The sequence below is a fragment of the Puma concolor genome, chromosome E3 (genome assembly GCF_028749965.1).
Source record: "Puma concolor isolate L17-30 chromosome E3, mPumCon1.1.hap2, whole genome shotgun sequence".
NCBI classification, from domain to species: domain Eukaryota; kingdom Metazoa; phylum Chordata; class Mammalia; order Carnivora; family Felidae; genus Puma; species Puma concolor.
In genome coordinates this window covers 20,399,625-20,426,932 of record NC_141682.1, presented here as the reverse complement: position 1 = coordinate 20,426,932, position 27,308 = coordinate 20,399,625, and the positions used below count along the sequence as shown (strand labels likewise).

At 54.7% G+C, this 27,308-nt stretch overlaps 1 protein-coding gene and 1 long non-coding RNA gene across 3 annotated transcripts in view; one reads left to right on the top strand and one right to left on the bottom strand.

Moving 5' to 3' along the window:
• KATNIP (katanin interacting protein) overlaps nucleotides 1–27,308 on the top strand; it is a 195,188-nt gene that overhangs the window by 153,925 nt on the left and 13,955 nt on the right. The window contains exons 17-21 of the mRNA XM_086692622.1: nucleotides 6,924–7,803; nucleotides 13,903–14,628; nucleotides 15,459–15,664; nucleotides 17,574–17,652; nucleotides 22,958–23,135. Coding sequence (XP_086548748.1) covers nucleotides 6,924–7,803; nucleotides 13,903–14,628; nucleotides 15,459–15,664; nucleotides 17,574–17,652; nucleotides 22,958–23,135 — 2,069 coding nt within the window. The remainder of the gene's footprint in view (nucleotides 1–6,923; nucleotides 7,804–13,902; nucleotides 14,629–15,458; nucleotides 15,665–17,573; nucleotides 17,653–22,957; nucleotides 23,136–27,308) is intronic.
• On the bottom strand, nucleotides 1,387–3,757 carry LOC147573037 (uncharacterized). 2 transcript variants are annotated; one of them, XR_015245608.1, is made up of 3 exons: nucleotides 3,262–3,742; nucleotides 2,861–2,975; nucleotides 1,387–1,447 (listed from the first exon to the last, which is right to left on the bottom strand). It is a non-coding gene; the product is annotated as an uncharacterized LOC147573037 (long non-coding RNA). The 2 variants fall into 2 exon arrangements; XR_015245607.1 differs by having other exon boundaries at nucleotides 1,387–2,975; nucleotides 3,262–3,757.

The following is a 27,308-nucleotide window of genomic DNA, read 5'->3' as shown; positions in this document are numbered from 1 at the left end:
TGTGTGCCAGGCAGTAGGCAAAGGGACTTTGCATGTATCAGCCCAGTTCTTCCGTCCAGCCATCCTGTAAGATGGGTATGGCGTGATGGGCTCCATTCTACAGATGGAGAAACTGAGGCACTGAAAAGCAGAGCATCTTGCCCGTGGTCACATGACTACCGCGCGGTCTGGTGCCCATCACATGGTCCTGCCTTTCAGTGGAGACTGTGGTCACCGGAGAGCTGTGCCCCATCAAGGCAGCGGCCACTGCCTTTCAGCCCTGGCCGCGTGATGCCAGATGGCCTCAATGTTCAAGAGAGGCCGGAAATGCATATTGTTACGTGAACGCTCCCAATTTGTAGATCTTATTGACTCGTTCTGAAAATTTTAACTGCTCCGGGAGCCAGCCCGGCACAGATTTAGCCATAGAGCTGCTTGTGACCCGATCTGTCAGGTCCCATCCACGTCTGTTGTCCTGAGTGTGTGACGTTGGGAGGGTCAGAGTGCTTGGCCCAGAGCCCGGCAGGTACTAGGTGCTTGTTAAATGTCATGGTGCCTCACCGTCTTCTTCAAGTTTCTCCATCACAAAAATGGTTTTCATTGTCCTTCTTCTCAGGGGACATGTGAAAGGCCACTGAGATCTCTTCCCCATGAAACATTCAAGTTCAGGTGCTCCGGGAAGGAGCACGTTCAGTTCCCAGAGCTAGGCCCCAAGATACCTAGGGACTGGGCCTCTTCCCTGTCCTTGAAGATCTCACATCCAGGTGAGGACAGGCACGCACATGTGGACACTCAGCAGCTGAACGTCCCCACACGTTCAGCTGCCCACATCCAGCTTGTAAGCCCAGCTCCGAGAGCCCAGAGGAGGGGAGGAGGGCCGAGGGGTTCCTGGACGAGTCAGCCCCTGAGCCAGGTCCCGAAGCCTGCACGGTGGGTCCCGGGCAGCAGTGGCTCAACCCCAAAGCCCCCCTCACCCCCACCCCTGATAAGCCTACTGTCAGGGTAAACCCCTCCCGGTCCGCCCAAAGCCCCTAGCTCATGACAGAGCCTACGGAGTGGGGCCTTCAGGATGGCCCCCCCAGGCTGCCCATGAATGAGGCCCAGTCATCGTGCCTCTGGCCCAACTTCAGTTGGGTGCCCAGGGAAGGGTCTGCTCTCACGGACCCTCCAGGGCATTCAGCATGTAGGCCCAGCCAGGGCTGGCTCCAAATGTCATTCTGCCGGCGGTGCCTCAGGCAGGTGTTTGTCTCTGGGGAAAGCACTTCATGAATGCAAATACCCACGGAGCTGCACCACCATTAATCTTTGCTGAGCAGTCGTGCGCTCATTGGAAGGGGTATGTCACTCGACACCGGGGCCACGCGGGGAATTGGCCTTGCAGAGTCAGTCAAATGACTTAGATTGGAATAATATTAATACCGATGTATTAAAAATGCATGACTGTCTCAACATGGCTGGTTCTCGGCGCCTGTAAAGAAGGAAGATACAGAAGGACGACAAAGTCGGGATGTGGACGAGGAAGGATGTTCCCACAAATCACATGCCAACCGTAGGGTTTCACGAAGTGTCCTTTTGAAAACCCATTACGGAAGGGGTTTGAGGCAGCATCGACAGGGGCATAAAGGTAACTCTAGTTAAGCAAGGAAGAAAACATGAGCACCAAGGAAACAAGCGTACACACACACACACACACACACACACACACACGTGCGCGTGCGTGACTCTTAAAGATTAAGGCGGTAGGCAAAATTTCACCCTGGACTTCTTGGAGGCCAGGCCAAAGCGGGAAACAGTCAGGACTAAAGGGCTGCTTATTGGAAAGGGAGGAAGCAGCCTGGTTCTTTAGAAGCGGGAGAATCTTCTCCGCATATCCACGTCCAAAGACATACCACATACAGAGCTTTACTGCGGGGACCCCGAGCAATAGGGACGCGCAGAATCTTCCACACTGCACGCGTGCATCTCACATGGTGTCTAACCCCGCCCCTGAGCTGCGGTGACGGAGACATCAGTATGTACATAGATACGGAGAAAAAATCTGGAAGGGCACTTGTGCATACACTCCCCACCCAGTGCCCACAGTGATTGCCCCCGGGGGTGAGGAGGGAGCCAGGGTGGGGACGGGAGAGACTGGGTCCACGGGGACTTACTAAAAGCTAGACGTGGAGTCAGAGCTCCAGCCAGGGCAGGGGATTCTGCCCGTGGCCAGACCTTCTCTGGATCTAGCTTGACCCCAAGGGAGATGCCAGGCAGAGTGGCTAACCGCTCGTGCGCACGAGCTGCGTGACCTCAGGGAAGGCTGAGCCTCACTGTCTTCATCTGCACAATGGGTCCTAATGCCCACTGTGCGGATTTGCTCCAAGGGCTGCGTGAGATGATGCAGCCTTTTAGTTTCTTCACCCTTGGAATGCCCGGAGAAGTGACCACTGCTTGGTTCCCCGCCAGGAAGCCCACTCTGGTGATCGTTGGACCAAATCCACCCACAGATGCTGCTTCTTTGGCCGCAGAGTGCTGGAAACATCTCAGATTTAAGCACCATCAGGCAAGGCCTGATCCTCCCAGCTCCCCACGCCCCCCATCACGCCCTGAGGTCCTACGTCAGTGCATCTGTCTCCCACCTCCCTGGCCCCTGCAGGCATTTGACGGTGCACCTGCTTCCCTCCTTCTGTCCCCGCTCCGCCAGACGCCTTGGAGAGAGCTGGGGCAGCGGACGGCTAGAGGTCAGGCGGTGCTCCGGGCCGTTCGCGGAACGTACACGAACACCCTCGGAGAGCCAGCCGTCTCATTATAAGAGCCGCGGTGCCCACCTCCTGGCCGTGCCGGACCGAAAGCCCTCTCCCCACCACCCCCTCCCCTCTTGCAATGAGAGTTTCTGTCTCACCAGATGTTTCCGTGGTGGTAATTGTGCAGAACTAGTCATTGAAGCTGCCCGTGCTGTCCTCCTCGAATGGCTCTTTCCTGATTAATTCCCAGCACGCGCTTGCTCTGTGCCTCCGCTAAACAGAGAACACATCCATATAAACATGTAAAAGAGTGGTTTGAGAATCGACTTTTCTGACAGTCGGCAAATAGTAGCCTGCCATCCTGCAATTGGATGATTGAAGCCGGGTTCCCGTGGTGTAGCATGGGCTTGAGGGCCCCTCGCTCTAAATTGCTGCGGAACCTCTGCAGCGGTAGCTTGGTGAACTAGAAATTTAGTTAGAGCTTACTCGCCCCGCTTCCGGAAGGCAAAGGGCGGGGAATGAGCGTAGATGGACACCCCTGGGGTCTCAGATCCCGTACCTCAAAAGCAGATCAGAAGCCAAAGTGAGGTGGAAAATGATCCAGCGGTGAAACAACAGGCCGCCGTTTTTCTCCGATCAGATTGTTCTCAGAACGTCGTCAGAGAACAGTGCCATCCTGGAGAAAAGTACCTGCGTTCGGGCACTTTCAGTTCCAAAGTCAGTGTTGAGTGCCAGCCGTGCGCCAGGTACCTGCTGGGCCCTGGGATGGGATTGGCGGGGCCTCCGCTGTCTTGGGGCTGGAGTCTGAGTGGGGGAGACCGTAGCTAAGCTAAAGAGCTGATAAACATGACCATTTCAGAGACAGGAAGGAAATCAAACAGGGCGATGGGAGAGACAGGGGGCCGGATGGGGTGAGGGCTCGAGAGAGGGGCAGGAAGATCTCTCTGGGGACAAGGAAGAGCCCGCCTTGCAGGCATCTTGGACGAGACTGCTCCAGCCCAGCCCACAGGTCCCAAGGTGGCCGTGAGCCCTGCGGGATGACGGAGCAGCCATCAGACCTGTGTGTTGGGAGTGGAGGGAGGAGGAAGAATGTGATAGGAGCCGGGGCAGAGGTCCGCAGGGGCCAGATCACATAGGCCTCGTCGGCCCCTGAAGGGCACTGGAGTTAAGCAGGGGGTTGCCATGACCTGTTAAGTTACTTCAAAACAAAGCAAAACCAAAAAACCCCTGGCTGCTGTGTAGACAATCAAGTGTGTTTGTGTTGTGGGGGGCACGGGCACAGCAGAGAGGAAGCAGAGGCTGGGTAGGAGGCTGTGGTCATTGTCTCGGGGAGGATGGCGGCCACATGGGCTGGGGGGCAGCAGTACATTCAAGAGACGAGAGGGCCGAGATTCAGGAGGGGTTTTGGAGGGAGCCCCTGGGGACTTGTGACATAAGAGAACGAGAGGAATCAGGACTCCGAGGTTCAGGCATCCCCTGACCGTTTTTAAGATGGGCGAAGACCAGGTTTGGGAAGAGGGAATCAAGAATTCTTTGGGGGGCAGGGGCGCCTGGCTGGCTCTGTTGGTTGAGCATCCGACTCCTGATTTCAGCTGAGGTCGTGATCCCAGGGTTGTAGGATCGAGCCCTTTGTCGGGCTCCATGCTGAGCGTGGAACCCTCGTGAGATTCTCTGTCTCTCTCCCTCTGCTCCTCCCCCCACCCCCTACTTGTGCACTCGCTCTCCAAAAGAAAAGAAAGGACTCTGTTTGGGGCATGTTAAGGTTGGGACACCTGTTGGATATCCCAGAAGAGAGGTCATGCGGTCACTTGGCTTGCTGGAGAGTTCGGGGTTGGAGATTAAAATAATCAGGAGTCAAAAAATAAAAATAATGTAAATGAAATAATCGGGAGTCATCAACGTGATGATGGTATTTAGGGCCATGGGCTTGGATGAGACCACCTAGTGAAAGGGTGCAGAGGAATCCGGAGGCCTAGGATTGAGCCCTGGGGCAGCTGAAGAGGAGGATCAACAAGGAGCCTGGGGCTGCAGCGGTGAGAGCTGGAAGCAGGGGAGAGACCAGGGGAGCGCAGGGCCCAGGAGCCTGGTAAGGAAATCTACCGAAGGGGAGTAAGCCGTCGCCCCAACTGAGCACCGCACATCTCCCAGGGGATCCGGCAGCCCGCTGGACCCTTCAATTTATTGTCCGAACTGGGACACTTCAGAGGGTGGAAAGTGGACTTTATGAGTGATGGCACCGGGACAACAGGAGGAAATCCCAATTGTCCCAGACTAACAAGGAGGCTTCACCCCTCCCCAGCGATTGGTACCCTTGCCAAGCAGGGGACCACGTAGAGGTGGAGGCAAAGGCCAAGAGGGAAGGCGGGGAGGCGCAGCCATGACAGTGACCCTCAGAACTGAACAAATTGTGGGGCATCCCTGCAGCAGACCACTCCTCAGCAATTAAAAGGAATAAAACTACTAATTCACACAACACAGGGAACCTCAGTTATGCTGTGTCAGAGAAGTCAGCCCAAATAGTGCAGGACTCGTTTTATACAAAAATTCTAGAAAAATGCAAAGTAATCTGCAGTGACAGAAAGCTGACGGGTGGCTGCCTGGGGGTGAGGGGAAGCGGGGAGGGTAGGATTCCAAAGGGGTACAAGGAAATTTGGGGGTGATGGATGTGTTCCTTAGCTTGACTGCGGAGCTGATACGCAGCGTATACAGGTGTTAAAGCTTACCAAGCTGTATGCTTTAAACACGCATGGTTTACTGTATGAAGTATGTATTCTCTCATAAAGCTGTTTTTAAATTTTCTTCTTAAAATTTATTTTGAGAGAGAGAGCGAGAGAGCAGAGGAGGGGCAGAGAGGAGAATCCCACGCAGGCTTCGCGCTGTCAGCGCAGGGCTTGGTGCTGGGCTCAAACTCATGAACCGCGAGATCGTGACCTGAGCTGAAACAGAGTCAGACGCTTCACGGACTCAGCCAGAGAGGCACCCGTAAAGCTGTTTGTAAAGAAAGAGTGTTGCTGTAAAGAGGAATGGACAGTCGGGGCGGTAGCAGGAGGAGGTGTGATTAAGTTTTAAGCATGAACAAATACCTGCATTAAATACCTGCATGAGGCAGGGCATGAGTGTCATGGGGAGGAGACGGGAAGGCTAAGCCAGGGATCCTGTGAAGGTTACTGTACGTATGTCATGCCGAGGAGTTCGGAATTCATCCCATCAGCCTGAGCTTCTCCACCTTCCAAGGAATCGTCCGGAGAACGTGTTACCAGCACAGCACCACACCACATCCCCTTGCCCCCCCCCACCCCCCCGCCTTCCGATAGCAGCTGAGGTGGGACAGTCCCTGGGCATGCTGACAAGGCACCGCCTCCAGTGCTCCCAGATCTCTCGGCCTTTCTGCTCAGGGTCTGATCCCAAAGCCCCAGTGGCCTCAGTTTGTGTGGTGGGGAGTCAGTGCCCCCAGGGGCAGCCTTCAACAGCGGGGAAGGGGGTCAGTGGACAAACACCCCAGCCTCCCGCCTTGGGAGGGATACTTCTGAGTTGTGTTCTGTGGGTTCCTCTGAAGGCCCCAGTGGAGTGGAACACCGTGTGCATAACAGCCGGGACCGGCTCAGAAAAACACTGGGGGGGGGGGGGTTTCTCCTGCCCTATCTTACTCTCCCAACTCCCTCTTGGGAACAGCTTTCACATAAGCGACCTGTGCTCAACCCTTGTCTCAGGCTCTGCTTTCAGGGCACCTGAAATGACATCTGTGGAACCAGGGGCTCTGCATTTCCTGTGCACATCAGGCTTTCCTGACACAGAGGTCCCAGGAACCATATATTAAAGAACAGGCAGTGAAAAACAAGAACAATTTTGGAAAGGGGAGTGACTGGGCCAGACCTGCTCTTGTAGAGAACAAACTCTGGCAATGTGAAGTTGAGGTTGAAGGCAGCAAGAGACAGGAAGCAGGGAGACCAATTAGCAGGCTATTACCAATGTCCCAGCAGGGAGCAGCGGTGAGAAGGCAGCAATTGGGGCCGTCTCTTTGTGAAAGTCCTTTGATTTATAAAGTATGTAACAGTTCACACAGAAATGACACCAGCCTTATTTAACATCCCCGGTGCTATGGTTTTTTTAAAGCTTGCGTTTCCAGCATTCCACATTTTTCTTTTTGATCTTCCGCTTCCAAAATGTGATACGTCAGCCTGGTGCCACACAGCTTCATTTTGTTAAATTTTGTGTTTTCAGGATCTTGACATTGGTGCCAAGCACATGAAGCTTTATGTCAATAAAAAGCTCATCTTTGATGGCACGTTGGACAAAGGAGGTGGAGAGGGCCCAGCTGACCTGAGCGTCCTGGTTGGCCAGAAAAACAAGAAGGAGGAAAGAATGGAGAGGACCGTGGGTGCCCCCTCGGGAGAAGGCGGAGATGCCTGCAAGATGGCTGGCACAGATGGGGCCCACTCACAGCCAGCTGGAGCAGCGGTAGATGTGAAGGTTTCTTCCCAAGGAAAGTTATTTGGCGAAAAGATGAATCCTCCCAATTGCACGAAAGACAATTCGTCCAAGTTAAACGAAGACACGAGCTTATTAGCAGCCCCAGCCCCGATGCCGGCCTCGATGGGTGGCGTGCCCCGTCCTCCTCCCCTCCGCCCGGCTGCGGAATGCCCTGCCCTGGACCCAGAGCCCTCTCTGATCCAACAGCTGGAAAACCTCACGGGCAGAAAAGTCTCCGAGCCACCAGCAAAAACTCCCTCCTGGTTGCAACCTTCTGCCGCGGGGAAGGGCAGGAAGCAGGGAGGCAGGAAGCCAAAACCTCTATGGCTGAGTCCCGAGAAGCCACTGGACCGGGAAGGCGGGCTTCCGTCTGATGACGTCATTGGCGCCAGGGGTGAGGGTCCTAGAGAGGCTGAGATCGGGGATAAAGGCCCCAGGCGTGAGCAAGGGCGAGCAAGCAGCTGGAATGTCATCGCTGGGGAGAGAGCCCAGAAGGTGACCCCCAACGTCTGTGATGACTTTGACATCTTTAACCAGCCCTCCAACAGAGAGCGCCCTGCTAGTGGGAGGAGGGGCCCGAGGAAGGACGCCCTCAGCAGCGGTCACAGTGATGGCCAGCCAACCAGCAGAGGTAAGCTCGAGAAGCGGTCTGACCCGGGTGCCATTGTCCCCATGATACCATTTTGCTCCATGGACCCCAGATAAGGGCCTCCTCATCTGCAAAGCAAGGGGTTTCGGAGGGACAGAGAGAGAGAGAGAGAGAGAGAGAGAGAGAGATTGAGAGACAGAATCAGAAGCAGGCTCCAGGCTCCGAGCTGTCTGCACAGAGCCCGACCCGGGGCTCGAACTCACAGACCTGCGAGATCATGACCTGAGCAGAAGTCAGACGCTCAACTGACTGAGCCACCCAGGCGCCCCTCCCTTCTCCTTTTGTGAAGAGAAATCAGAGACGTACAATATTATTTTTCAACATTGGCAACTGATTGATATTATTTTTAAACCACTAGGTGGGTCAAAAAAAAAAAAAAATCTCCTGGGAGGACTCACCTGTTTTGTCAACTTTGCAGTAGATTATACGTGAGCAGTCTGAAAGGAGGGTGCCGAAGACTGGGTTTCTGACTATTTGCACTCAGATCTGGCTACTGGGAAGGCGGGCATAACAGCTACGAGTCGAACCATTTGAATCCAGCCGCTGCGACTTTGAGCTCTGGTACCTCTGGGCTGGGACTTACAGAGCCTGGCATGTCCACTTTCTGAGCCTCAGTGTCCTCATCTGTAAAATGGCACCAGTAACACCCATCCCCGTGGGAGGATAAAATGAGGTCATACGTGTGCAGCGTCGGGCACAAAAAAGCACCCGGAAGGTGTGAGCTGTTGCTCTTCATCACCGTCACCCCCGCCCCCGGGATTCTGCCTCCTGGTGTATCTGTGTGCAAAGCCAGGGAATCTATTTCCTAGCGAATCAGGTCAGCATGTCTGTTACTACTGTCCAGAAGACAGACCCCGGGGCCCCTGGGTGGCTCTGTCAGTTCAGCTTTGGACTCTTGCTTTCAGCTCAGGTCACCATCTCATGGTTCGTGGGATTGAGTCTCTGGGATTCTCTCTCTTCCTCTCTCTCTGCCCCTCCTCCACTCGCTCTCTCAAATACACTTAAAAAACAACAACAACAACAACAACACCCCAAAGGTCTGCATTCAGCCCACGTCCACACTCAGACATGCAGAGAATCGGTGGCCTCTTTCAGACCCCCGATGTCACCTGGGGCACCCAGGCAGGTCCCTCGGACTCAAGGTGCCTTTCCATGTGGGCGAAGGGCTCCCTTCTTCCAGAGCTCCTCCCCCCACCCCCACCTGGAGTTAACCCTGAGACTGGGTGAAAGGGAGGAGAGCAGAGCAGACGTGGGGGTGCTCTTTGAGGGTAGGGGCCCCGGGGGCCTGACACATGGTGGGTCCTCTGCAGTGGGGGAGGGGAACTGCTGTGGCTGGATGCCTGGCGTGTGTGTGTGTGTGTGTGTGTGTGTGTGTGTGTGTGTGTGTTAAGCTGGGCTCTCGTCCAGGCACGTTACTCAAATGATCCTCATTTTCTCCTCACGCCAGCCCCATTTTACAGCTAAAGAAAATGTGAGGTTTAGGTAACTCTCCTCAGGTCACGCAGCCAGGGAGGGTTGGAGCGGGATTTGAACCCAGGCCAGCCTGCTCCAGCATCCGTGCCTCAAACTACCACCCCTTTGGTGCCCCACCTCCGCAGCGCCCCCGGCCGGGGAGAGCCGGGCACTGCGGAGCCTTCCTGGTAAGACAGACCCCGCACAACCTCTGGGAGCTCCGAGGTGACGGGTGTTATTCTGACTTGTCCACGTTCAGAAGATTCTTCTCTCATTTTAATTTCTTTCCAGGCATTTCACTGCTTGGCTCAATGACACGTTAAGAACCGGGCCCTTGAGATTTAATGCTTGTTAAGCCAGTCATGCTAAAAAGGAAAGTTGCTTAGAAATTTTAAATTACCCATTACGTAGAGCCAAATCCCACAGCCGTGCCCTTCAGGAAAGGCGCAAGGCAGAGCCCTCCAACGACGCTTGTAGAATGGATGACCGCCTGAGTTCTTCCCTGGGACTGGACTCATGGTGTCACCGAAAGACAGAGCTTGGAAATCCTTTTGTCTGACAGGGCCTCTCATTATAATGGCATCCACATCTTGGAAGGGTCCGCATCAGGGGTCCATTGGCTATGGGGGAACGAAATCACATCTGCCCGGTGGGAGCACTGACCCTCCGGAAAGCCTGCGTGCACCCAGGAGACGTGGCCGCGACTCCCCGGGGCTGCCGGGCCCTGCCTCTGCCACGTTCCCTCACTCTTCCTCATGAGGTCAGCTGCCCCTGCTCTTTCCTGGGGGTGGACAACGGCCTCACCGCCGGGGAGCAACGGTTTCCGGCTGTGGCTCCCAAAGTCTCACGGGAGCTGCTGATTGGTCGACTTGGGTCAGGTGACCACTCTTGGCCCAATCGGCTGTGGCTGGAGGCTGTTCACCTTGAACACGTATGGCTCTGTGGTGTCTACGTTCGTTTTCATTTCCCGTTTTAGTAACAATCAGCCCATACCCCACGGGGGTGCCCCTAAGCTCGGGTTTAGAACTCCGTGCTCCATGTTTACGTCCCTCCGCCAAGAGGTAGTTTTAAACCTTAAATCCGCCATCTCATACGGGTACCCACCCCCCCAAGACTGTGTCGACTGCACGTGAAAGCAGCCGCAGCAGCTTTGTGGTGTCCGTTCGGGGCTGTGGGCGGGCAGGTTGACAACGACAAAGCGCGGATCACCGCAGCTCCCCAACTCCCGGGGAGCAGTGACTGCGTGTTCTCCAGACAGAGGGAAACGTGGGCCAGCCTGCTGTCACATCCGAGAGGTCCAGGTGAAGGCCCGCACGTCTCTGCGTTCGAAACCCAGAGCGTACATCTCGAGGAGAGTAAGTCGGGAACGCAGACGCAGAGGGCAGAGTCCTGCCTTTCTTGGCCACCCAGGCCGAGTCCCTGACACATGACGTCCGTTCTCTCTCCTCCGCGCACTTGCAGACCAACCCCCAGGCCATTCATTTCAGTCAGTGGAAATCAAATCACAATAAACTGATGTCATGACGATCCATATGGGAAGTTCCTTCTGCCAGATGTTAAGCCTCGCGCCTGGAGGAAAAGAAGGAAGAAACTCCTAGGGTCTTTTTTGATGGCAGATGATGAGGGGAGAGGACAGGTGCAGGAGAGCTGACAGGTGGAAGCCCGGGGCGGAGTGGGGGGGGGGAGGGGGGTCCCTCGGCTCCGGGCCTGAACCCAGGGGTTGCATGACGGTGACACCAGCCAGCCGTCCCTGTGCTGGCAAACATGAACTGAGCACTTACGTGCGCCAAGGTCTATGGGACACACCCGGGGAACGGGGCAAAGGAGGAGGCGGGGACAAGATGGGCAGGCACGTGGGGATCCGGGAGAAGAGCATTCCTGGGAGAGGACACTGCAAGGATACGCAGGAAGAGACTTGGGGTGTCCATGGAACAGAAAGGCCGGCACAGTGGAGCTGATCGTCAGGGAGGAAGGTATGAGGCGTGGCGGCATGGTGAGGAGTCAGATGCTTCCCAGCAAGGTAGAGACAGTGGCAGTTGGGGGGTTTGGTGACAAATTCCCTTTGAGGCACACGGAGTTTGGAGTGACAGAATGGACATGTCTCGGCCTTCCAAGGAGTCTTTGGAACTGGATGGTGGTGGCCGGGGGAGACAAGCCAGAACTTGATGCAGAAAATCGAGCAGTGCCTGCCTGGCAGCCAGGAGCTGGCTGGGTGAGGCCAGAGAGGAGGACCGGAGGGGGCCGAGGCCTGGGGCAGGGCAAGGGCGTGGGGAGGCTGACAGCAGCAGAAACAGCAGCGGAGAGCCCGAAGTGCCAACGCTCCTGAGCAGGCGAGGAGGGACCGCCAAGTGGAGGAGCTGTGTCTGGGATGTGGGGCATGAGGACTGAGGAGAGATCGAGTGCACGGAGTCATCGTGTACGTGCAGAAAGTCAGCGCAGGGGAGGGTCGTGGGAATTATAGGACTCCTATGGAGGCAAGGGACAGAAAGCCACCAGGGGTTTGGCTTCAGGCATGGCTGGATCCAGGGGCTCAGATGATGCCATTGGGGCTCTCCATCTCCTGGCTCACGTCCCCGGTGTTGGCTTCGTTGTCAGGCAGCCCCCCCTCTCCCACAGTGCAGCAAGCTGGCCAGCGGCACTGCACGCTCACGTCCGATATCCTGCAGCAGACGGGAGCCACTTTAAATTTTTTTTAATGTTTATTTTATTTTTGACGTTGAGACAGAGCATGGGCGGGGGAGGGGCAGAGAGAGAGGGAGACACGGAATCCGAAGCCGGCTCCAGGCTCCGAGCTGCCAGCACAGAGCCCGACGCGGGGCTCAAACCCACGAACTGTGAGATCATGACCTGAGCCGAAGTCGGACGCTCAACCGACTGAGCCACCCAGGTGCCCCAGAGGAGAGCCACTTCAAAGTGAGCCCCCCTCTCTCCATAGTTCCCTTCCCAGCCTAGAAGGGCACCGTCGGGATTTGCCTCATCTGGATGGTCTGAAGGCGGGGTGATCCCCAAAGGAAAACCAGGAGAAGGGCAAGCGGGGTTTGGGTGAGCCCAACAGCAACTCCACAAAGAGGCCCCAGCTTGCAGGGCTTGAGGGAGAAAGAACACAGTGGCCGCAGCAAAGGGAAGGAGAAAATGGGGGGGGGGGCGGTTGGAGGAAGTCATGAGATCAGGTCTGGCTTCCTTTTTCTTTCAGGTGGGAGAGATTTATGCGCATCTGCAGGCGGAGGGAGGGCAAGGTGCCAGTGGGGAAGAGATGATTGAGGGTTCTGGAGAGAGGGGATAATCGATGGAGCCGGGCCCCCTAGGAGACAGGCAGAAAATGGACTGCAGGGCACCATCCGATATGAAAGGAGAAAAAACAGGACGTCAGTGTCAGCTGCTGTTTTTCCAGAATGACACCCTTACACGGCAGTTAGCCGTGGCGTGGCCGCGAGGGCAGGGCCGCTGCTTGGTGCGCACGCTGGGCCCTTTCTGTTCCGCGAGGAGGAGAGCGCAGCCTTCGGAGCGCGCCTCTGAGGGCCCGACTGTGTTCTCCGTGTGCTGGGGACGCGGGCTTCCGATCTGGAAGCCAACCTAGCCACGCACAGAAGTAAATTCCTTGCTTGTAACATACCTGTGTTGTTGGCAGTTTCTATAGCACCTTCTCCCGGTTATAAAAATAACACATCCAGGGAACTCGGAAGATCAGGTGACAAAGAAGCTAAAAGCCCTTCCTACTCCTGTCCCAGAAAGGCTCGTGGTAACACGTTGGCGCGCACCGCCCGTGCTAGGATCTGCTGCATCTGACAGTCGCGGGTCTGGCTTTTTCCCACTCGGCGTTCTTTCACGAGCGTTCCACCTGCCGTTAGGCAGTCTTTGAAGACGCTGTCCAAGTCACGTGACGTGACAGGCTCAGAGCAGACCCCCTGGCTGCTGACTCAGGCGCGACTGGCGGTGGCGTGACCCCCGCCCGTCCTGTGAGTGTCTGACACGCCGGATGATTCCCAGCAAAGGTTGTCACACAACAAAGTGTCTTCCCTCGATTTGCATGGCAGTTGCCTTAGGAAATTCAAAGCGTCTTTTCGGGAGGCCTGGGTGGCTCAGTTGGTGAAGCATCTGACTCTTGGTTTCGGCTCAGGTCATGATCTTGCGGTTTGTGAGTTCGAGCCCCGCGTTGGGCTCTGTGCTGACGGGCCAGAGCCTGCTTGGGCTTCTCTCTCTCTCCTTGTCTCTCTGCCTCTCCCCTGCTTGTGCGCATGCTCTCTCTCTCTCTGTGTCTCTCAAAATAAATAAACTTAAGAAAAAAAAATTCAAAGTATATTGAAAAATACTTTGCTTTTTGTAAAACAGCCAGATTCTAGACTTGAGTAACCATCATCAGTTTTTTACCAACCTGAATGTGGCATGTGACAGGAGGCCCCGACTGTCCTGCACAGGGCAGGATACTAACATCCCGGTCCCACCCATCAAAGGCCAGCAGGGCCTCTAGGCATTGAGACCCCAAGAGCCACCCCACTGATCTCTAGAATGCCGCCCCCCCACCCCGAGGGCGACCCCACCTGGCCGAGAGCCCCTGGGTGAGACAGCCTGTAAAGGTCCCTGCTTGCACACAGGGCACTAATGGGGCTTCACCCTCCTGTGTTCTTCCAGAAGACGCCCGGTCCACCGAGACGCCGCCACGACCCCGGTGGTGCAGTGAGCAGGAACACACGCTGCATGAGTCCTGGGACTCCCTCAGTGCCTTTGACCGCTCCCACCGGGGACGCATCTCCAACATGGAGCCGCAGGGGGACATCCTGGACGAGTTCCTGCAGCAGCAGAAGGCCAGCCGGCACGGCGAGCAGCCGCCCCCGTGGAAGGAGGAGAAGCTGGGGCCAAGGAGAGGCCGGGAAGACAGTCCCGTAGAGACGGACGACGCGAGTGACTTTGAAATCCCCGTCTTGCCTTACGGACAGCGCCTGGTCATCGACATCAAGTCGACGTGGGGGGACAGGCACTATGTCGGCCTTAACGGAATAGAAATATTCAGTTCCAAGGGGGAGCCGGTGCAGATCGCGAACATTCAAGCCGAGCCCCCCGACATCAATATTTTACCGGCCTACGGGAAAGACCCCCGCGTGGTCACCAACCTCGTCGACGGGGTGAACAGGACCCAGGACGACATGCACGTCTGGCTGGCCCCTTTCACACTGGGCAAGCCCCACACCATCTCCGTAGACTTCGTGCACCCTTGCCAGGTCGCCCTGATCCGGATCTGGAACTACAATAAATCTCGGATACACTCCTTCCGTGGCGTGAAGGACATCACCATGCTGTTAGACTCGCAGTGCATCTTCAAAGGAGAAATCGCCAAGGCCTCAGGGACCCTGACAGGAGGTACAGTATGTCTGTAAGAATGTTCTGGAAGCCTCTACCTGCCACCCGCTGAGGCTCTGAGGAAACACTAAAGACCCTGGCTCGCCAGTGACAGATGGGTCTCTCCTCTTCCTAGGCCCGGCCCACTCCTCCCCTTTTGCAGCACGGGGGTGTGCGGGGGTGCACGGGTGAGCTGACCTCATTTAAACGTCTCCCCTGGGCGCTGGCCCCACTCAGCTTCCCTAGAGCCTCAGTCGGAGAAGGGGGAATTCTTCCGCAAGCAACTTATTGAGGGGGTGCTCCCAGGAGAGCCTGTGGTCCAAGGAGAGAGACAGGATAGGAATGAGGGGAAGCCAGGCAAGGATACGATTTGGGAGAAGCCCAGCCTCAGCCCGATCCCAGAGAGAGCTCTGGAGCTTAAACTGCAAAGTCCGTCCTTCCTGAAAGCAAAGCAGAAGAGCTCTGGAACCCTGCAGGCTCCCCGGTTTGGGGGTGTCACTCTCACGCCCTTCCAGGCAAGCCTCCAGCCCCCCAAAAAAGGATCGGCAGGGATCTGGGTGGGGGTCCCAACAGCATCCTGCCAGGATGCCTCGCCCACACCTAAAAACATTACCTACTTCAGGACCGATCACCATGACCCTCCTTAGATTAGATGCCTTCATTGATCTAGGCCCCGGGAATCCCATTTGCGGTGGGTGAATAATAAATAATGAGGTTTGCTTACACAAATCGGGGACGGTGGGTGGTTTGGGATTTTCTAGCACAAAGGTTGATGGGTTTGGGTTCCCGGTCTACAAACTATTTGGATTTGGGGTGAGTCGACTCTTCTGTCTTCCTTGTGACCCATCCAGCCCCAGAGCACTTTGGAGACACCATCTTATTCACGACCGATGATGACATTCTGGAGGCCATATTCTGTTCTGATGAGACATTTGACGTGGACGTGGAGGGTCCCTGCAGCCTGCAGAGTGGGGAGACGCTGAGGAGGCCGAGCACCGCCGACAGCGAGGGGGAGGAGAGGCCCTACACCCAGGCCGGCTCATGGGCTGAGGACCGAGTAGGACTGGTGGGGGGGGGGGGGGGGGAGGGGGGTGCGGGTAGGGGCAGGGGGCACCCCCAGAGGGATTTCTTCTCCCAACTCCGGGTATAACAGGAAGAATGAAGATAGATAGCCTTTAAGCTGCTGGCGCTACTGTTTTGACATTTCCCATTCTTCTACTTCATTTTTTGGCCCTGTGTGTCATATTTCATTTTCTAATTATTTTTTATTTTTTTATTTTTTTTTAAACCAGAGTGAAGAAAGTATTCAAATTTTAATCAAAGCTAGGAGAAAGCGGTCCTGCGTCGTCTCTGTAATTTAGAGGTTGGCAGTCTCAGGGGAATTTTTGCTTTGGGTTGTGTTTTGATCACCCACTGTTGTTTTTGACGGAAAGGACTAGAAACGCTCTTAATGGGCAGACTTAGAATTAAAATAATGATAATCCCAGCGATTGTTTCCCACACACATATAGTGATCTTGTGGAGCGCTGTGTATACTATGCTTAACCAGGTAGAGACCATTAAAACCCCCATGTAAGAAACCAAGGCTCAGGAAGGTTAAGTGAGTTGCCCAAGGGCACACAGCAGGAGAGTAACCAGGCTTGAACTTGAATGTATGACTCCAAAGTCTGTGTTGGGTTTTTTTTAAGGCTTTTTTTTTTTTTTAATGTTTATTTATGTTTGAGAGAGACAGTGACAGAGACACAGACAGAGAGAACGCAGGGGAGGGGCAGAGAGAGAGGGAGACACAGAATCTGAAGCAGGCTCCAGGCTCTGAGCTGTCAGCCCAGAGCCCGACGCGGGGCTCGACCTCACAGCCCGCAAGATCCTGACCTGAGCCGACACTTAACCGACTGAGCCACCCAGACGTAACTCCAGAGTATGTGTTTTAAACTCATAAACCAATTTTTTCAGAAATGAAAGACGACCTTCAGGGAAAGGGTCAGTGCAAGTGAAGGACCAGCAATCAAGAGAACCAGCGTCCCCAGGGATGTTCTTGAGGCCCTAAGGGGGAAAAGGAGATGGTTACAGAGGGTGGGGGAGAGGAGAGGGGTCCCCTGGAATCCAGAGGACAGAAGGCGGGGCCTGGCAAGGTCAGGAGGAGACAGGAGTTGCTAGTTCATCTTGATAATTGTCCTGATTTTTTTTTTTTTTCAAGAAAAGCCAGAAACCTGGGTTTTTATGTAAACTGCCCCAATTAAAACCTATTGGCAACTAAGTGGAAATGCTTTCAAACCTTCTATGAGCTGTCCCAGGAGGCTCAGGGAGGGTGGAGAACAGGGCAGCGACCTTCCCTGGTGACCCGAAGCTACTCGGTGTCATAGATGCTCCTGGAGGGCCACCCTCCCCACTCTCCTCCCCACAGCCAGGCGGGAAAGGGCCTGAAGAGGCTCTGTCTGGGGGCCGGGCCAAAGGATCCAGTAGGTTGTTCCTGGGCTCCATGCTGAGCCTGCTTGGGAGTCTCTATCTGCCCCTCCCCCGGCTCGCACAGGCGCATGCTCACTCTCTCCCAATAAATAAATACCCATTTTTAAAATGAGATGCCCAGGCCCTGAGGCTGAGAACCACTCTCTGTGGTTGAAATTTTTCACTCTCCTTCTCTTCATCCCTCCCTCCTGATCCTCCTCTCCCCCTCCTCCCTCCAGCACCCTAGGTAAACATTTATTGGGTCCTTCCCTATTCCAGAAAATCTGATCACTTTAGCTGGTGGCGTCAGACTCCTCCCCAACCAGAAAGAGCTGCTCGTGAGGACTCAGACACGTGACGGCTGCCCATGTTACCAGTCACAGAGCTTCCACAATGGTAGAAAATGCAAGAAAAGACACAGATCCCCGTGGACAGCAGTATCTGGGAAAATGGCTAGCCAGCTGTGCGGGTATCACAAAATCACCTTCTTCCTCTCTGCTTCTCCCCCAATCCGTGTGTAGGTCCCAGAGCTGGAGCCCCCACTCAGTCCGCCTGTCCCTGAAGTAACCACCCCAGAGCCAGGCATCTACCATGGGATCTGTGAGTATCCTCTCTTGGGATGATGTCCGGTGGAAGGAGGACTGTCAGGGGCCCAGGGCAGTCATGGCCACTTGGGGCAGGGATCCCCTAGACGGTTGGGCAGGTTGTACACTGCACAGAGAGGCCAAGCCGTGGATGGAGCCACATCATTTCACAGAAGGGGGTACCTGTCTGCAGTTGGCCTTTTCCGGAAGCGCACTTTTGCCTCTTGCATGCAGACACCTTATGTGTTAGTTGTGGCCCTGACCCAGGAGGCTGCAGCGGGAGCCCAGAAAGCATAGGCCAAGCAGACGTAAGAGCGAGAAGAGACCCAAGGCATCTGTCGTCCGGTGGGTTGGGCTGTCCCTTCAAACTCATGCACAAAGGAAATCTGCGTCCTCCCTGCTCCAGGTGGGGCGGGAGTGGCAGGAATCCTGGCCCAGGGTCCCAGGTCTTCTGAGAAGTCTGGATTTTTATGTGAAGTCTCCAGACTTCTTAAGCGTTGGTGGACTAATTTTATGCTATTTGTAAATACCGCATGAGCCAAACGGAACGCCTGTGGTATATCCAGCCAGCGGGGTGCCAGTTTGTGGCCTCTGAGCAAACCCCATCGGGGCTTCACTGTGTCTGTTCCCTCTTCTTTTCCCACTCACCCTTCCAGCCAGTTCCTCCCTTACTCTGTGTGCGTCCCACCAGCACCTCTGCTGCGTCCTGGGGAATCTTCAGGCCCAAGGTCCTGGCTGAGCAATCTCCCCCCGTCCCATTCCCTGTCCCCCATGAAGGAGGCCCTGGCGGTCAGTCCTTTGCAGCCACACCAGTGGACTCCCTCTTGAGGGAGGGCAGCGAGCAGGACAGGCAGAGGGAGGGGACCGGGCCTCATACACCCGTATCTACGGGTGTCAACACACGCGGGGAGCGGCAAGGCCCAGGGCAGCGCGTGTGGGAGGACTCAGCTGTGAGCCGTCAGCTCTGCCCTCCGCTGGAGGAATGCGCCCTGCGGTCCTGGGCTGGGACCCGGCTGTGCCCCCACCGCATCCTCGGCGCCCCCTTCTCAGGGCATTGCTGCCACACCCAGCTCCCCCCCGGAAGCCTGCCCGTGTGCCGAGCGAGAGCCAGCTCTCCCCCGCTCACTGCACAAAGACGAATTCCTCTTAGAAGGGGAAGATGCCTCCCTTTGAATCCCCGCAGATCCTTACATTCCAGAACACTCTCTCAACTGACAGCAGAGAATTTTTTTAGAACCAACCTAGTGCAGGCGAGAGCCTGGTTTGGGGCTTGGTTTTGTCCCCCCCGTTCGGGCACCACGCTGAGGCTTTCCTGTTCAGTTCTCATTCCGTCCGCACAGCCGGATTCAAGTGGGCGAATGACCTCATCTAGCCTAGGTGTCTCCCTCCGGCTCTCTGCCCTGTCTCACTCTCTCTTGTCTTTCTCCCATTCAGACCCTGGCCACCCAAGAGCTTCTGGAAGCTCTGGCTTTACATTCCCGTTCTGCCCGGCAGACCCAGATAAATGAGAGTTTCTGTTCCCATTGAGTCCAACAGCGTTCCAGAATCATGTCTCCTGGGCCTGGCTTGGGTCACGTGCCCATCCATAAACGAATGACCGGGGCTCACCGCAGCGGGGAGGGAGTCGGGGTGTGGGATGGAAAACTCCGTGCAGCCTGGGTCAGAGGCGCATCCCTGAAGCCAGAGGTGAGGGGTCAGCCCCCCAGTGTTCTAGGAGAGGTCAGAATGCCAAAGCCAGAAAAGGAAGGAAGGAAGGCTGGCCAGAAGCAGCCACTGTCCCCTTCATCTGATGATTTCCCCGAAGATGCTGTCTGTAAATGTCCTTCCTGCCCAACCAGCTTCTGACCTTTCTTGGAAATGTGATTTCAGTGCCTCTGAGAGTTTTGCCCCAGAGTAGAGCTCCGAGCCCTTCTTGCTGTAGGGAAAGTGTGATTTTCCTGCTTCTCTACTTGGTCGGGAGAAGAGCGTCCTGACCAAGCATCCTCTGCCCTCTCGGAGCCCTGCAATTTCTGAGTCTCTCTTCCCCGAACATTTTTGTTTCCCCTGCTGTCTCTAAAATCCTAAACCCACTTCGCCAGCCTGCGCAAGTGGAGAGAGCTTTGATAACGTGACCCGGGGGGGTGCGCTGGGGTTGGTAAATATGGCCAATCCTATTAATGTTTTGAAAGGGGATATATGACTTGCTAATTTGCAGATGACACTAATTTGGGGCGTTTTGCAAATATCAGCAGTGATGAATAGGAAAGTAGCTGAGAGAGTTGAAATGTGGGAGAGAAATAACAAAATTAATTTCCATTTATATAAATACTAATTGATACACCAGAGGAAAATGAATGTGGAGCGTGGATATTAGCTCAAACAGGAGTGCGGGCGCCTTTGGAGCAACCCCAAATTAGATGTCCGAGTAGTACCTCGTGCCAGGCAAGCCAAGGGGCGTCCGGGGAGAGGCTGGGGAGCCCTGTCTTGTTTCCCTGGGGGCAGGTGGCATTTCTGTCTCACGGTGATCCCCTCATCCAAATCCACTGCGTCCTCCACCTCCGTGCACACTGCCTCTTGGGAGCACAAGTGGGCCTGGGTGGCTCAAGTGTCTGACCCCGGCTTGGGTCATACCCTCGCAGTCCAGGAGTTCAAGCCCCGCGTCAGGCTCTGTGCTGACAGTTCGGAGCCATGAACCTGCTTCAGATTCTGTGTCCTCCTCTCTCTCTGCCCCTCCCCCGCTTGCACTCTGTCTCTGTCTCTCAAGAATAAATACACATTAAAAAAAAAAATCCCAAGTCCATCCCTCCAGTGGCTTCTCATCTCAGGGAGAAGAAAATCCAGACTTCAGGACGTGAGCCAGCCCCTGCCCCACCTTCTGACCTCCTTTTCCTCCACCGCCCCCCTCGATCACTTGGTCCTAACCACAGATCACATTGGCTCCCGTCCCAGAGCCAGTGCCCTTGCTGTCCTCTCAGCTTAGAATATTCTTCCAGAAATGCTGAAGAATGGCGGCCTCCCACGCCTCCCCCGGGCCTCAGCCCCACTGTCACTACCTCAGAGAGGTCATTCCCCAGCCATGTCTTATTTCCCTCACGGTACTCATAGCTCTGTGGAAGTATCGTATTTGTCTGTCTGTCACGTGCTTCTTGTCTGTCTTCACCGCGACGGAAGCTTCTAGAGAGATGTGACCCCCGGACCCCCAAGTCCAAGGGCAGGGCTTTGCACATAGCAGATGATCAATAAATATTCATTTACCCTTAACTGTGAATTTGGTGGCAGGCGATGGGTTTACACTGATTCATTTCCCTGCAGGTATTTAAAAAGTGACACAGAAAACTCTGTTGGCCTTATCTGTTTTCCAGATACTGTCCTAGGCTCTGGGGACACAACAGGGAACACAACCAACAGGGCTCCTCCCCTCAGGGAGCTTCCATCCGAGTGGGGCAGACGAGAAAACACATAAGCAAACAGATGTAGACCACGTGGTCAGACAGCAAGCGCCGTGGCGGAAAACAAAGCGGAGAGTGATGGGGGCGCCTTTGGAGCTCGTGTGGTCGGGGGAGGCCTCTCTGAGGAGATGACATTTGAGCACGGGCTCGCGATGCAAAGGAGCGCGTCGATTAGCTTTTGCTGCGGAACAAACCAACCGAGACTTCAGTGGCTTTCGCGCGACCCCTTCAGATCATAATTCCGTGGCCTGGCTGGGCAGTCCTCCCGTGGGCTGGCTCGGCCGGCCTCTCCTGGGCCTGCTGGTCAGCCGGCAGATGGGCCGGCGGCCGAATGGTCTAGGGCATCTTCGCTCACACGTCCGGCAGCTGGGAGGCTGTTGGCTGGAGGGGCAGGGAGACTGGGTCGGCCCGGCTCCTCCACGCGGCAGGACGCCCAAGGGATAAGCCCCAGTGCACACGTGTGCTTTCTGTGCCCCCGCTGGCCACGGCAGGTCACATGACCCAGACTCGAGCCGTGCAGAGATAGACCCCCGCTTTCGCACGGGAGGAGCAGCCAAGTCTCGTGGCAAAGGGTCTGTGCTCACGGTGTACGCCGTCGGTGCCGTGAGAAGCTAGGACGTGCCCGTTACCATGCAGGTCACCCGGCTTTGACGTCTGCCGCCAAGATGCCCCGGGGCTGCCTCGGCAGAGAGCAGACGGGATCTGAGGCTGAGTTGCAGCGCGTATGTTGGAAATGACAGGCGGATAGGAGAGGGAGCGGGGCTCCGGGGAGACTGCGTCGCTTGGCCCCACTTCCCAGCGTGTCCTGCGGACTCCCCGGGCTTCCGCCTCCGCGCCTGAGCTGAGCTGGACGGGACGTCCAAGCGGCCTTCCCCCAGCACCACAGCGCGGGCGTCCTGTCAAAGCTGCAGAAGAGTGTGAACCCTCTGAACGCGGCCTCCCCAGAAGGGCGCCAAAGAGGCTCCACATCCTTCCAGGGTAGGGAGTTCACGGGGCTTGGCCCCGCTCTAACGGGAGACCAGTTAGGAGAGAAGAGCTCCAGCCACATACCTGTTGGGGCCTGACTTTGGTCAGGATTCGTTCGATTTGAGCTATTGGGGCAAACGGGTGACTCACCTGGGCCGTATTGCCCCAGGACCCCAGAAGGTCACGTCCAAAGGGTCTCTGATGGAGCCCGGGTGAGGCAGGGGCGAAAGGATAGAGGTGTCATCGTGGGTCGTGGCTCACCCCGAGAGTTAACCCTCCGGCAGGGCAAACGGATGTTTACCAAACGGTCACAAGATCACAGTGGTGGCCAGGGCAGGGAAATGGAAATTCACAGTGACACGGCAGGCTGCGGATGGAGGTTTGACGGGGTCAGGCGGGCTTCTGAAGTGATTTGGGATCTGAAGGATGCACACCCGTTGACTAGACTATGTGAGTTCCAGACAGCAATAGCAGCATGTGCAAAGGCCCTGTGACAGGAGACAGGAATGGAAATGTGAGTGACGGACAGTCTGGGTGGAGCCCAGCTCCCTGTTGTAAGAGGAGGTTAGACAAGTAGGTAGAAGCCACATGGCCGAGGCCTGTTGGCCAAGCATCACTCTGGCGGGAAGCCCCGCTACGGTGTTAGGCAACGTGATGGACGAGTGGAGAAAGGATCCAGGGCTATGTGCGGGTTTACACGACACTGGTCCAGTCATCCTGCAGATGCTTCCAGAACATCAGCGGTGTCCCAGGCCTGAGGGCCACTAAGAGGAAAGGTGGAGAGCCCACCCTGAAGGCCCTTTCATCTGAGTCTGGGTTTTCAAGGCGGTAGAACAGAGGCTGAAGGTCATCCCTCTTCCTGTCTCCGTCTGGGAGCTTCCTCCGGAATGTTTGGCGTTCATGGGCCGCTTTTCCTCCTGTTAACAGGCCTTCAGCTGAACTTCACTGCCTCCTGGGGGGACCCGCACTACCTGGGGCTCACAGGCTTGGAAGTGGTGGGCAAGGACGGCCAGGCACTGCCCCTCAGCCTGCACCAGATCTCCGCCTCCCCCAGGGACCTGAACGACCTTCCTGAGTATGCCGATGACTCCCGGACCCTGGACAAGTAAGTGTCCGTAAGAAGCCGCCTGCGGCGACTTCCAGAGCAATCCCCTCCGACCACGAGCAGTGGACCACTTTCAGCCCCCGAGAGGCGGGGTCGCTCACGCTCAGACGTGGAGCTGGTGGGGATCTGTTCTGTCTCTCAGACTCCAGATTCAGACATCAAATAGCGTTCCGTCTTCCACCTTCCTGCCACCCCGTGAGGTGTGGGTCTTCCCAGTTTATTTTACTGTATTTTTTGAGGTTTCCTTATTTATTTTTAGAGAGGGGGGGAGCGAGAAAGAGAGAATCCCGAGCAGGTTCCGTATCATCGGCGCAGAGCCCGATGCAGGGCTTGATCTTATGAACCATGATATCATGACCTGAGCCGAAATCAAGAGACGGGGAGTCGGGCGCTTAACTGACTGAGCCACCCAGGCGTCCCCACCCAGACTAGTTTTGAGTGGCACAGTCCTCTGAATGGAGGTCCCCGGGGAAACCAACATCCATGCACTTAATTAACCGCTAAGTTCCACTGTCTTCCACTGCCTCCGTGTCCTTATCAGTAGCATGAGGACAATAAATCCCATGGCCAGAGGGTGGGAAGGGGATTGCCACACCACACCCGCGCCCCCTGTCTGGCCCAGAGGACTCCCCCCTGCTTTGTCTTAAGGGACCCCTTAACCGCGGCCCTCACACCTGCTGTCAGCACCTGCTCACGAACCACGCGGCACTCCGCATCGTGGCAGATCAGACTCCCGCATGCTCAGGCTCGGAGCCCGCGAGCCCAGCTCCTGCTGCAAAAGTGATCAGCCCACGGCCGGCCCTGCTTGTCCATCCACACCCACCCGCCTACCACCCCCGCCTCAGTTTGCGTTACCCCAAACCCCAGGCCCGAGAGCACTTCATCTCTAAATACTTCGGCGTGTAGCTCTAACCAATAAGGACTTTAGGAAGAACATCATCTCACTACCACCATTACACCCCCCAAAATTCAAATTAACACCGATTCCCTAAATGAGTAGGGTATCTAGCAAGTTCCTATTTCCCTTGACAGTCTCTTCACCTTCCTTTTTTAACAGTTTGTTTCTCGAATTGAGGTCCAGGTAAGGGTCCACACATTCTGACGGGTTGTTTTGAGATTTCCCATAAGTTCCACCCATTGTGATTGGTTGGTTTGGGATCCAGATAAAGTCCATACATTGTGATTCTTTGTTATGTCACTTTTCTTCTTTTTAAATGTTGATTGATTGATTGATTGGTTGATTTTTTGAGAGAGAGAGACAGAGCACGAGTTGGAGAAGGGCAGAGAGAGGGGGAGACACAGAATCTGAAGCAGGTTCCGGGTCTGAGCTGTCAGCACAGACCCTGACTTGGGCTCAAACTCATGAACCACGAGACCATGACCTGAGCCAAAGTTGGACACAACCAACTAAGCCACCCAGGTGCCCCTGTTAAGTCTCTTAAGCCTCTTATAATCTCTAGGTTCCCTCCCATCTTTTTTCACCTTTTCTTCGAAATTATCTGTTAAAGAAAGGGTTCCCCCCCCCCCCCACCGTAGTGTCAGGATTTTACTGGTTGTATCTCTATGGTGTTGTTTAACCTGTTCCTCAGGCCCCTGTATTTCCTGTAAATTGTTCATTAGATCTAGACGCCTCATCCGATTGAAGTTTGACCACCGGGGCAAGACGTGACCATAGGGGTGTCGATGTCACTGGGCATTCCCTTCAGGACATATAGAATGTCTGCTTGTCAGGGTTCTTGCGACATTGGCGGTCAATGCTCAGTGGGCACACCCATTACTATATTAGGGGTTTGGGTGCAGGATGGTGGTCCACCGATCCTATCATTCTTTTTCTCATCAATAAAGAGAAATTTTTCTTCAATGATATGGTTACTCTGAGGTATAAGTCAAATAGGAAAGGCAGTCTGAATGCTTGGTTCTTTCCCTTTATTTTTCAGCTTTCAGAATAAAAAGGTGTTTCTCTCGCATACTAAAACATTTGTGTTTGGGGGCACCTAGGTGGCTCAGTTGGTTAAGCATCCGACTCTTGATCTCAGCTCAGGTCTTGATCTCAGGGTCGTGAGTTCAAGCCCCACATTGAGCTCCATGCTGGGTGTGAAGTCTACTTAAAAAAAAAAAAAAAACTTTGTGTCTGACGATCATAAATCATGAACTTACACAGACTGTGTTTGAAGGTTTTCAATTTATTACAGTTTTTATCTTATTGATGCTCTTAGATACTGAGAGCTCCTGGATCCCTTTTTTTTTTTTTTTAAGTTTTGTTAACATTTATTTCTTCTTGAGAGACAGAGCACAAGCAGGGAAGGGGCAGAGAGGGGGGGTACACAGAATCCGAAGCAGGCTCCAGGCTCCCAGCTGTCAGCACAGAGCCCGATGCAGGGCTCGAACTCACAAGCCGCGAGATCATGACCTGAGCTGAAGTCGGATGCTCAACCGCCTGAGCCACCCAGGTGCCCCCTGCACCCTTTTTTAAAAATACGAGTCTGTGACAGCTTTCCTGCTTTCTGATGTGACAAGATATTCCAGGCTCCCCTTGTATATTTCTGATCCCAGATGTGGAATTGACCATTTTCCCCAAGAATTTCTGGTTCCTTCTATTGGGAAATGGTATTTAGAGACCATAATCTAGCCACGAGAGATGCTCATTGCTACTGGGTTTCTGTGGAACCAGTTTCTGTAGAAACCAGTTTCTAGGTGTTTCTGTGAACAGAGCTGGGAAGTATCGTTTAGATATTCTTGAAGGGGTCTGTAGGGGCTTGCCTTCACTGTCAACTGTAAACCCTTCAACAACTCTCTCTACTTTCAGAATTAAGCAGCAGTTTTGCTAGGGAGGCAGCCCCATCTCTAGGACAGAGAAGCAATTGCTTTTAGAAGGAAACAGAAGGTTCTCTGGTCAGCCTAATTCCGCAAACACCTCCGTTTGAAATTGCTGAATTTCCTCAGTTTTAAGATGCCAGCGGTTGTAAGACATGCCATCCATCAATTTAATAACCGCCTTTTAGAGAAAAAAAGAAACATTACCTCCTTGGATGAACACTTAGATTGTAAGATTTATTCCAAATCCAGAACTTTAAAATGTAAAAGGAAAACATAAAGTTTTATTTTAAAATCTAGGAATGTCTCCCAGGGCAGCAGCCTCGAAGTCACCAGGAATATAAGAGGGAGAGGAGAGAGGGTTCCCCGAGAAGCTGAGAGTTGGGCCCCCGTTCCTGGGGCCAGGCCACTCAATGGCAATGCCAGGCACAGGCCGGAGCCACAGGATGACGGCCTGGGGTCTGGGCTGCAGTGTGCTGGGCAGTCCAGGGCAGTCAGTGGCAGGATGGTCTCTGGGACAAACACAGGCAAAGTTGAGAGCGATGAGGCAGGATGTTCTGAGCAGGAAAACGAGAAACCGGCCAGGATGGGGGTACAATCTGGGCAAGGTAACCAGTTGATTCAGAATAGTGGCCAAGAAGCACATAAAGGCTCCAGGGGCTCCCTCCTAAGGCCACAGATCGGCCCCTTCTTGTACTTTTCCCTCACCGAGAGCTGCCAAGTTCACCCTGGTGCCTTAGTATGTCTCTCCCCAGCCCAAGAAAGAACGAATCAAATTATTTCAAAATGGGCCATAGAGCCACCACAGCATTTCGCAAAAAGTTTGGAAAATAGACAAAGGCATCCACCTCCCATCCCCCTGACACAAATGTGTGCTTCACTTCTGCATAATCTCTCCTGGTCCCCGTCCCCATTGTCCAGCATTAAAATCAGTGCCCATGGCCGCCTCTTCCGTGTCACTGCATCATCCTCACGATTATCGTTTTAACAAGTGTACAGATTTACGTGACCCTTTGTGTTTTGAGACCTCTTAGGGTTTTTGTGGTCGTTGTTTTTTTTTTTGTGGTGGTGTGGGTTTTTTTGTGGTTTGTAAATAAACAACACTATGATGAATATCTTCGTGTAGATAGCCCTTCAGGCAGGTTGAACAAAATTTCCTTAGAGGAGAACAGTTCCAGAAATGGAATCCCTGAGTTAAAGGGTCCAGAGAGATGATACATTCTCCCCTTTTATTTTAAACCTTGGTGGCAGGGCTCCTGAGCGGCTCAGTAAGTGAAGCGTCCGACTTTGACTCAGGTCCTGATCTCGTGGTTTGTGGGTTCAAGCCCCGCGTCCGGCTCTGTGCGGACAGCTCAGAGC